Source organism: Pteropus vampyrus, unplaced genomic scaffold (assembly GCF_000151845.1).
Source record: "Pteropus vampyrus isolate Shadow unplaced genomic scaffold, Pvam_2.0 Scaffold144, whole genome shotgun sequence".
NCBI lineage: Eukaryota > Metazoa > Chordata > Mammalia > Chiroptera > Pteropodidae > Pteropus > Pteropus vampyrus.
Genome location: NW_011888925.1, coordinates 1,172,446 through 1,183,220, shown reverse-complemented (window position 1 = coordinate 1,183,220; position 10,775 = coordinate 1,172,446). Strand labels below are relative to the sequence as shown.

General features: G+C 47.0%; 2 protein-coding genes across 3 annotated transcripts; one reads left to right on the top strand and one right to left on the bottom strand.

Moving 5' to 3' along the window:
• Positions 1–295: 295 nt before the first annotated feature.
• POLR2G (RNA polymerase II subunit G) lies at positions 296–3,379 on the bottom strand. The gene is made up of 8 exons (XM_011368666.2): positions 3,250–3,379; positions 3,007–3,116; positions 1,963–2,122; positions 1,370–1,420; positions 1,201–1,266; positions 1,028–1,099; positions 731–764; positions 296–514 (listed from the first exon to the last, which is right to left on the bottom strand). Exons 1-8 carry the CDS (start codon positions 3,259–3,261, stop codon positions 501–503), a joined length of 519 nt encoding a protein of 172 aa, XP_011366968.1. The 5' UTR covers positions 3,262–3,379; the 3' UTR covers positions 296–500.
• A 1,080-nt stretch (positions 3,380–4,459) lies between these two features.
• On the top strand, positions 4,460–10,752 carry ZBTB3 (zinc finger and BTB domain containing 3). 2 transcript variants are annotated; one of them, XM_011368665.2, is made up of 2 exons: positions 4,460–5,008; positions 5,354–10,752. In XM_011368665.2, exon 2 carries the CDS (start codon positions 5,403–5,405, stop codon positions 6,957–6,959), a length of 1,557 nt encoding a protein of 518 aa, XP_011366967.1. In that variant the 5' UTR covers positions 4,460–5,008; positions 5,354–5,402; the 3' UTR covers positions 6,960–10,752. The 2 variants fall into 2 exon arrangements, with proteins under 2 accessions (XP_011366967.1, XP_023391546.1); XM_023535778.1 differs by lacking the exon at positions 4,460–5,008 and adding an exon at positions 5,013–5,074.
• The last annotated feature ends 23 nt before the right edge of the window (positions 10,753–10,775 follow it).

The following is a 10,775-nucleotide window of genomic DNA, read 5'->3' as shown; positions in this document are numbered from 1 at the left end:
TTTTTTTTATTATACTCTTACTTTTAAGGGTGGGGGAAGGGCAAATACTAAAAAACTAGATTGGTACTGAGTGGCTCTAATGATAGTATCATTTGCTGGAAGACAAAGATTCAATATTAGTGCCTTCCTTTCAATGAGGTCAACTTCAGACCTTGGCAAAAAGATTAGTCAGATCCCCTGGGTGGCTGAGGCTAGTTGAGGCATCAAGACAAGAAAAGAGGGGCTAGTGAGCAACTGCTCCCAGCCTTTTAAAAAAGAGCTGTCCTTACCAAAGAAAGACGAGATAACACTTCCATGAGAACCAAGGACCTTTTATGGTTAAAATACACAGTCAAAATCTGGGAGTGCCTGTTAAGCTACAAGAAGAGACAGATGTCTTCTGAGACAAGGAAACTTCCTTGCCTCCCCAACAGCAGCCAGACTGAGCCTCTGGACAACATGGGAAGTATGACAGTCGCATCTCCTAGATAAGGACCAAACAAGGTAGGAGGCGCTGGAGTTCAGCTCACAAGCCCTGGGAGAATAGGAAACTCATGTCAGTTAGATCTAGAGCCTGGGGCAGCTGTAACTGTGCACTTCCCATCTCAAGAGACACATGTCCTGGATCTTCCAAGCACACGCACGACAGTTTCCTTCATCTGTGACTCAGGTATTAAATCCCATCTCCACCACTGCCCCCACACACCCCTTCCCCAGGCCACAACCCTGGCATGCACCATCAGGCACTCACCCAAGTAATCATCCATAAGGGAGCCGATAGCAAACTGTAGGAAGGAAAGTAAAAAGGAAATGAAGCCTAAGTGAGCACAGAACTATCCTTTAAGCTCCAGCCCCAGGCCTTCTGCCCACCCGTCATCCCCTCTTCCTGGCAGAAGAGCACAGAACCCCCAAGAACTCCGGGTAGGAAGAAATTGACAACTCCCAGCTCTGCCCGGGACGAGGCACCTTCCTTGCCTCCCCAGCAGCAGCCAGACTGAGCCTCTGGACAACATGGAAAGTGAGGCAGGGAGGCGAGCACGAGACTCACGATATCATTCTTATCCACACGAGTCCCCACAATCTTCAAGCGGATCTCATCGTCCTGCTGAATCACAATGTCCTGAGGGGAGGGAAGAGTATACTCAGAAACCCCAGCCAATACTCTCCCTCGGGGTGGCTCATTCCTTCCTCCCTCTCACTGACTTCTTCCTACCCACTCACCTCATCCATTGTCTTGTAACATGGTGGGTTGGAGTTAGGATCAAACTCCATCTCCGATGGAATGGACTGAAAGGAAAGTGAGACTAGTTCGGCACTTAAAATGGATGCTCCAGTAGCTGGTCACGAACGGGTGTCTCTCCTCAGCCCCACCCAGCGTGCCCAGACTTACATGTCGAGAGATGAAGCAGGACATAGGTCCAATTTCTGTGAAGAGTCCAACCTAGAAAGAAAATGACTCCTGCTTTTTCTTTTGTCTCTCACTCTTCTAAGTTTCCCATCTTTATCTGATTTCTAATAATATTCTCCATGTTTGAAGCCACTCTGAACTGTAGCATTTGTTTTCATTTCTCTTTTTCCAAGCTTTCAAGTTAAGCAAATACAGTGTAGTAATAAAGAGCTGAGGTCTGGAACTTGTCAGTCCAGGATTTGAACACTTGTTGATCACATGATCTTGGCCACTAGACTTAACTTCTCCATGCTTAAGCTTCTATAAAAAGGAATAAAAGCACCCACTTCCCAGAGTCACTGTGAGGCTTGACACATTACCTGGCCCACAGTAACTACCCCGTCATTATGACTATTAATACTGATTTACATGCCCCTGAATGAGGCAGGGTGAAATCAGTGTAACTTCTGACAAGTGAAGAAAGTGAAGCACAAAAAAGTGACTTGGCCAAAAACACAGAATTAATGAGTGAAGCTGGGACCTATCCCATATCTTCTGAGGAACCATCCCACTGCGTCCCCTATATAAGGTCTCACCTTGTTGACCTGAGTGACAACAGCATCCACAACTTCCCCTTTAAAGGGCCGGAAAACAATGGCCTTGTACTTAACTGGATAAAGGACAAAGCCTCGGCCTGGCTGGATCACACCAGCACCAATATTGTCGATGGTAGTGACAGCAATTACAAAGCCATACCTACAAAGAGGATGAGAAAGAGAAAGGCACTGTGTGGAAGAGCCTCTTTTACACACAAGAGTCAGTGAGCCTAAGGATAGGAGGACAGCCCACAGTGGAAAGTAGATGGCCCCCAAAGAACCTAGTGACCAAGAAAGAAGACAGGACACTGATCAGAATCTATAACCCAAACGCTACTCTCATAATTTCACGATAAATGTCCAAGAAGGCTGCAAGATTGAGCCAAGAGACCTCAATCTTTGGGATGCCTCAGAATCACCTGGGAAGAACTTATTAAAATGCAGATTCCCAGGCCTGTCTCCAGAGAGTCTAAATTCTGTAGGGATGGGATGAGGCTCAGGAATCTACATGTTCAAAAAACACCTCGAGTTGTTTCGATGACAGAGACCCAAGTACTCCATAGCCCCGGCTCATCCCAGCTCATTCACATCACCATGTGAGAAACCAGACCCCAGAGATGTGCCATGTCAGGTCCCTGGGTATGGTGGATAGAGAAAATCAGTAGAATCACAGACGGAGAGCAGAAACAAGAACAATAATTAGACTGTGAACTCCAGGAGGGCTAGCCTCATTCTATCTCGTTCACCATTGTTCCCAGGGCCCAACACAGGACGTGGCACACACAGCAGGAGCTTTAGAAATATTTGCAGAGTAAATGAATGACCAATCTCGTCTGTGGAAAGAAAGCCTTGTGATCCAGCTTGCAGAGGGCGCCATGAGAACCCAAACCAGGAAGGGACTGACTGCCTGGGGCGCCTAGGAGTATGTGAGAGGGTTCCCCATAGTAGGTGGCAGGACCTTGGGGACGAGGAGTTGGGGAGCGGCTGCAAGCACTGGGTGAGGTGTGCGCATGGATCAGGCGACACAGAGAGCGCAGCACTCACTTGCCAGTGCAGGTTCCTTCCACCTCAGTGAAGAGCTTCTGCTTCACCGTGTTGAGCAGGTTGGGACCGAAGTAGCGCGGGTGCAGCAGGATCTCGTGCTCCAGGGAGATCTGCAGGGAAAGTGAGATGGAGACCAGGCAAGGCACAGCAGGAAGATGGGGTAAGAGGCAGTTCCTCGTCCCGGCACCCGGCTTCGTTCCTTCTCTGGACACTACTCTCGCCGCAACCCTGTGTCCTGCTCACGTGGTAAAACATCTTCCCGGTGGAGGCTGGAGAGCAGCGGAATCCACACCTTGCCGAGCAGCGTAGCCGCCAGTGCAACCGGAAATGCAAGTAACCGCCCCAAATCCGCTTCCGGGCCAGCCAAGGTGAAGGGGGCGGGACTCCGCCCCCTCCGCGGACCCGATTGGGCCTCCCTGTTCTGGGCGGGGAATCCACGAAGCACCGCCCCTTCGGCCCGCCCACCAGCGATCAAACCCGCCATTCGTAAACTAATAGTGTTTGGCCCAGAATAGATGCTCAGTAAGTACTTTTAAATGAAATTAATTAGTTAATGAAAGATGACATAAATCAGATTTTACTCATATAATCGAAACAATATCTCATAGTAGTTTGAAAACAGAAGCAGATGTGAGAGTCCAGTTGTCTTTATTAAGCCAGACATCAAAGAAATTTGGAAAAATGTAAAACAATGCCACTATTTTCACTATATATTTTTCTGTTTGGGGAAATATAGTTATTTTTCATGAAAAAAATGAAAATGTTACTTATGTTAGTTTAAATTCTTAAGTAATAAATATTGTATAGCTGGGAAGAATATCTTAAAATGGTTAGACCTCAAGCTTAGGCCAGTGTGGCCTGCATGTCATTAGTACAAAGATTAAAGGTAGATGAACTGACCCTATTTCTGATTAGTTCTGACTGGAGGGCTTGGCTGCAGAACAAAGTGGAGATGCTTAGTGTGGTAGGTGAAGGGGTGAGTAGTGGGTGAAGGACACTAAAATTAATCCTTCGGTAACCCTATCAACACATTGCCCTGGTCGGAGGAGAGGCAGGTATCACTGACTTCCAATTTACGACCTTTTCTTCTGTTGTCCAGGGATTCTCAAACATTTCTTCGGAAGTGGCCATGTTCTTTATTTTTCTGTGCTGAGGCATTTTAGGGCCTTGAGCCCTCTCTTTTCCTATCAACACCTGCCCTAATTAGAAGTCTCCAGACACAGAGGACACTCTAATCTCTTCATTGTCAGTTGACTACAGAGTTCAGGCTAAAGACATTATGACAGCATTCATGCAGCTGCTAGTTCTCTGATACCACCATTACTGAGGCAGGAGCCCGAACCATCGGATTGGAGAGAATGAAGCAGTATGGCACCTGGGAATTTTTGAAGGTGTAAGGAACATTCAAGAGACAACTGCAGTTCAGAGAGGTGTAGCTTTTGCCTACCGTTACGGCAGAGCGAGGTCTAAAAACCCGGCCTCCTGGGTACCACACCCGCTTGTTCGTTCTTATCCCGGTCACCGTGCAGCGGACACGACCTGCAGTCCACTGCACGGTGGAAGGCCTTGCGCCCCTCCGCGAGCACGTCGCGCTCTGTTTCTAGGGCAGGGACCCCGCCCTCCTACAGCTTCAGCTAGATGGAGAAGTTCAGCCAATCCAGAGGCCTCTGAGACAAAGAAGGCGGGACGATGAGGAAAATATTTAGGACAGGAACGCCAACCAATCCGACGCCTAGTTGCCTGAGCGACGGCCGCCAGCACCCACTTGGAGACGCCGCTCAGAAAGGGAGGCTAGTTAGTGGATAGCAAACCAATCCGTGACAAGGGAAGGCAAACTTGAGCCAATTGCAACTGAGAAGGTGGGAAGGGGCGGAGTTCACCCAGTGGCTGCTCGGTGGTGGGTGAGGGATCAGCTTTCTCGGCTAGTTCCCACCCTAGGACTTCTAAGCCCCTGGAGTGCAAGAGAGAAAGGCTCAGGGAATTCCCGGAGTGGGGCGTAGAGGTATCGCCCGGGAAGGCCTGGGAGCGAAAGAGACTTCTAGTTAGAGGAGCTGCTGGAAGAAACTGGGTGGGCATCAAGGAAGCAGAGGCTGCTTAGGGGGCGGGACTTCCTGGGCGGGGCTTTTGTGAACTAGGCGGGGCATGCTGGTAAGGTTAAGCCGAGGGGGCGGAGCTAAAAGGAGACCACTGAGTGTGACCTAGGGGAAAAAAGGGTAGTAATTTAAGCGAGCGTCTTCGGGTCAGGAGGGTGTTGCCAGAGGGTTTGGAGTGACAAGTGGTAGCTCAGGGCTGACGTTAAGGTTTCTGGGGAGGTTACCTGCCCTAACCCACTGTCCTCTCTTCCCAGGGAGCCACTGGTGGGGACCTTTCTGGGGGCTTTCCCTTCGTGGGGTGCTATGGAGTTCCCAGAACACAGTCAGCAGCTGCTGCAGAGCCTCCGAGAGCAGCGGTCCCAGGGTTTCCTTTGTGACTGCACCGTGATGGTGGGTAGCACCCAGTTCTTGGCCCATCGGGCAGTGCTGGCCTCCTGCAGCCCATTCTTCCAGCTTTTCTACAAAGAGCGGGAACTGGACAAGAGGGATCTGGTGTGTATCCACAACGAGATTGTCACGGCCCCAGCCTTTGGGCTGCTTCTGGACTTTATGTATGCTGGCCAGCTGGTCCTGAGAGGGGATACCCCTGTGGAAGACGTTCTGGCAGCTGCCAGCTACTTGCACATGAATGATATCGTCAAGGTGTGTAAGCGGCGGCTGCAAGCCCGGGCCCTGGCGGAGGCGGATAGTACCAAGAAGGAGGAGGAAAACACCTCACAGCCCTCTAGTTTGGCATTTTTGTCTAGCACTTCTCGTGGCCCCCAGCCTTCCTTGGCATCTGCTGAGACATCAGGTCATTGGGGCAAGGGAGAATGGAAAGGCCCTACAGCTTCCTCACCTACTGTCTGCCCTCCAGATGAGCCACCAATGCCCAGTGGGGCTGATACTACACAGCCTGGCGTGGAGGTTGACTCACCGCATCTACGGGCACCTCCTCCACCAGTGACCGATGTCTCTCTTGCCAGCCCCAGTAGCTCCACAGAGACTATTCCTGCAAACTACTTCTCTTCTGGCCTCACAACAGTTTCAGTGGAGCCACTGGCTCCCCTCGATGTGAGTTCTGAGAGTCTGAGGGTGGTGGAACCAAGGGGTGCTGGAGGACCATTGCAAGGCTTCTATCCCCCAGCATCAGCTGCAGCCCAAGTCCTAGCCCCCGTTCCATCCCAGGCTCCAACCCCAGCAGAAGCCGAGCTGGTCCAGGTGAAAGTCGAAGCTATTGTGATTTCTGATGAGGAGCCCGAAGTGTCGGAGGAGCAGCCTCAGGGGTCTGAGGGACTGTTCCCACCTGGAGGAGCAATGTACAGTGGACAGCCCCCTCAGCCAGAGGCTTTTGAAGAGCCAAGGGCAGCAGGACTGGAAGAGGTGGGGCCAAGTGACCACTTCCTGCCCCCAGATCCTCACCTACCATACCATTTGCTGCCAGGTCCAGGGCAGTACCATCGAGGACTGGTGACCTCCCCTCTGCCAGTTCCCCCTGCCCTGCATGAGCCACTTTATCTGCCCTCTGAATATGAAGCAGCCCCAGGAAGCTTTGGGGTTTTTACTGAAGATGTTCCCACTTGTAAGACATGTGGGAAGACCTTTTCATGTTCTTACACACTACGGCGACATGCCACAGTGCACACACGTGAGCGACCCTATGAGTGCCGCTACTGCCTACGCAGCTACACACAGTCAGGGGACCTGTACCGCCACATCCGCAAGGCTCACAATGAGGACCTGGCCAAACGCAGCAAACCAGATCCAGAGGCTGGCCCCCTCCTAGGCGTGCAGCCTGTCCCTGGCTCCCCTACGGCAGACAGACAGAACAGTTGTGGTGGAGGGCCCCCCAAAGATTTTGTACTTGGCCCTAAAAACTAAGATCTGGGGGGAAACGGGCTGATGCTAGGTCTCGCCATTACTGGGGCAGCACTGAAAGTTGGAAGCATGTCATTTTCCCTGCTGGGTGACAGAATGAAGAGTCTGCCTAGGCTGAATGTACCTCCCACCCTTTTCTTTACCCAGCCAGAGCATGTCAGTCAGCACCTCTGAAGGGCACTGGGACTTTTTCTGGGGTATAATTGCTTCTCACTCCACATTCTGGACCATAAAGCTAGCAGTGAAAGTATCTTGTTGAAGTGGTGTTGGCTGGTTTCTTCCACAAACCTCTGCCTCCTGACTTTCACACCTCTCCTCCAGATCTTTTAACAATCTGACATCTGTACTTGTGGTAGGTAGGGCTGGGGGTCAGGTTGCTTATGAGTAAAGAGGCGAGACAGGCAGAGGGCAATGTAGACTTTACTTAGGAAAAGTATACAAATTAGGGAATCTTACACAATTATGGTTTATTTAGTTGAGCTGTGTACTGGGCTGTATTAGGGACTTCATATAAATACTAATTTAATCAAAAAGTTTATGAGGTATGAGGTCCCCTCCTTTTTTTCCCCCACTGACAAGGAAACTTAAGACTCAAAAATCAGTTAACTTGTTCCAGGTCATAGAGCTGGTTAAGGGGCAAACCAGAATTTGAACCATGGCTTGTGACTTTAAACACTCCCTATGCTGATTTAGAACATTGATGAAGGTAGTTAATTTGAAGACTGTGAGTTGTTTTCTTTTTCGTCCTTTTGAGTGTTTGGCTTTGCTCCTTTACCCCTTTGCCTCTGCTTTTCATGTAGTAGGAAGACCTCTGGTTGGCTGTTTCAATAACAGATACTTTATTGATGACTTGAAATGTTTGCCTACATGTCATAAATGCGAATCAAGGTCTAAAAATGAGAAACTGAAAGGCAGCACTAAGCTCTATGGTGGTGGATTTGTGGGGGTAGGTCGAGGGCCTGTAGTATGGAAATGATGGGTGCTTGGGAAAACTAAAAGGCAAGAGACTCAGATGAGTCCAACTCCTCTACTTCAAGTGTGCTGACAGCCTAGAGAGGTCAAATTACTCATCCGCGTCACACAAGTGTTTATTGACAGTGTAGAGACAGCAGAGAAATGAGAGTTTGGGGGTGTTGCTGTAGGATGGAGGGAGAAGAGTTCTAGGAATGTAAGAGAAGGGTCTGCCCCAGTCTGTGGTGAACAGTGCTGCTGTAGGGTGGGCTACAGGAAACCCTTCTCTCTGGAGGAACCAAGTGCAAAACAGCAGGAAGGAGAATTTAGAAAAAGGTGAAAATGTGAGTAAATTTTCTGAATTTCTTTACTTCTTTTTTAAGATTCGTCTGTCATAATCAGCACTGTACACTCATACTAAAGCTACTTTTTTTGAGGTATAGGAAGGAGACAGAATTGAACCTTGACGATTTGGCCAAAGAAAACTCCCTGTCCGGGGCATTATGGGAAGCAAATGTTGAGCCTTGTCATGTTCATGGCCGAAAGAGTGAATTCTACACCTTTCACTTTTCTCGTGTTGGAATAACCTTTTAATTTATCTTTCATATGGCTAATTGCATTTATGCAAATACTGCCTTAACTCCTTGGTGAAACAAGGTAAGATATACATACAATTAGAGCTATTCTAGCTGAGTGGAGCACCTTTTCCAAAGTCTTTCCTAGAGTAAATCAAAATGCCTGAAAAGAATCAGTTGCCTTTAAAAGGGTAAATTTTATGGTATGTGAAATATATGTACATGTGTGTGTATATACATACATACATGTGTGTTATATATGTGTACGTACATATGTACACACACGGGGAAAAATTAATTGGTTGCCTTATTAGAACATCAGTTCCTAAAAACAAGACATAATAAATATCTGAGTCTACATGTATATAATTTCTCTGGACAGTCTGGAGAACACACTAAGCAGTTACTATCTCAGCCACCCTTAATACCTAAGGAGGATCTGTTACTTGGTGAAATTCTGCCGAAGAGCAAGCATTTGCTTTCAGTTCCCAGCATGAGATGTATTCCTTTATTATTATTATTATAGTTGGCACACATTATTTTTAGATGTGAGATGCATTCTACATTGGAGGTGGCCGTTAGGAATTTTCAAGATGTTTAAAGCAGCCAACACAAGTTAAGGCTACAGTTGTGTCACTTTATCTGCTGGACACTAGGACTAGATTATGCTGGTCTGTAGAAGTGTTATCAACAGAGAATTTCCTTCAGTTTCCATTGGTCTCGATGGTGCCATCCATGGATTCAAGGAAGGTCAGTTCAGCTCATCCAACCTCTAGTCCAACTCTGGATGCTCCTTTTGCCAGTTGTTAAACATCTGCTTGAAAGAGGACTCACTGTCCCCAAAAGAAACCTAGTCTATTGTTAGGCAGCTCTAACTGTTGGATCATTCTTCCTTCTACTGAGACAAAATCAGCCTCCTTCTATGTGGGGGCCAGGCCGGGCCCCAGCCTATTGAGTTTCACCTTGAGAAGTTATTTGCTTTTGAAGTATAAGCTGACTTAGTTTTCAAACAACCACCCTTTGCCTTCCAGTTTTAAGGATATATTTCTAGGTTAGGATTTAATTTCTTAACAGGCTATTTTTTAAAGTGTCTTTTCACTTGGTGTCTAATGCTGCCTCGATCACCATTTAGCCAAGCTCAGCCTCACAAAACTCACCAGTTCAGCCCATCCCATTGGATTCTTTTTCTTTTTTTTCCCACATTGGATTTTGATTTTTTCCCCGCCAAAGCCAGTGTTTCCAAAAATGGTTAACTTAGACATATACTAATACTTTTTAATTATAAAATGTATTTATTTTACATATGTTTTTTGGCAGATGATATGCTGTGCTCTAAAGTCCCTACCCCAATTTTATCAGTAAGGAATTTTAGTGTGCGGCTCTAAAAGAAATCTTGAAAAAAGACCAAATACATTATCACATTCAACAAAATTGACAATAATTCTTATTCAAATTTCCATGATTGTCTCATAAACTTGTTTTTTCAAATCAGAATCCAAAACCCAAGGGTTTTAGGAGCTCTATGCCAGGAACTAGGAAGAGACCAATATATACATTTTCTATTATATCAGCCTCATAAACATTTAGTTGTTTTTTTCCAAATCAGAATCCAAAGTAGAGTCACATTTATTTGGCTGATGTCGCTCAAGCCTTTATTAATCTACAGGTTCTCCTCTCTTTTACCTTGCAATTTTTTTTTATTGAAGAAATTGGGTTATTCATCTTATGGTTTCAGTCTGGAGTTCGCTGTTCACATTCCCGTGGGATCGTTTAACATGTTCCTCTGTGCAAAAGTTCTTTTAAATATATACATATATTTAAATAAAATATTGACTAAATAGTAGTATAGGCAGTATGTGGTTTTGGCAAAATTGTAAAGGGGTGGGTATGAATTCGGAAAACACTGTTCTAAACTGTCCGGTGTGTGCCAAAGTTTGAACCTTCACATCCACCATGAACGCTTTCTCTTCAGTCAAACCCTCAAGTCCTGTGTGGAAGCCTTTATGGATCAGTAAGTTAAGGAGCCTCCCACACCACAAACCTCTGAGCATAGAGATTTTGGTATCCTCTGGCTGATTCCTTCAGGAGGTGGGGTTGCCAGGCCTCCTCCAGACCCAGTCAGAATGCCTACCTTTGTCCACTTTCATGTTCATTAACAGCTCAACAGGAGATGGCCTTGGAAATAGATTGAAATGTAAGCTTGACCACTACTTACTTTGTCTCTTAGCAGTGCTAATAAACGGATGAGTGCAATAAATTTCTAAAACACATTTTTAAATATCAGTTTTATTTT

Excerpts from the sequence above, each read along its gene's own strand:
- ZBTB3 (XM_011368665.2), top strand. The coding sequence starts at position 5,403 with ATGGAGTTCCCAGAACACAGTCAGCAGCTGCTGCAGAGCCTCCGAGAG.
- POLR2G (XM_011368666.2), bottom strand. Across the intron at positions 2,123-3,006 it reads GAAGGAACCTGCACTGGCAA|GTATGGCTTTGTAATTGCTG; the intron begins GTGAGTGCTGCG and ends TCCTCTTTGTAG. Across the intron at positions 1,421-1,962 it reads TTGTCACTCAGGTCAACAAG|GTTGGACTCTTCACAGAAAT; the intron begins GTGAGACCTTAT and ends TTTTCTTTCTAG.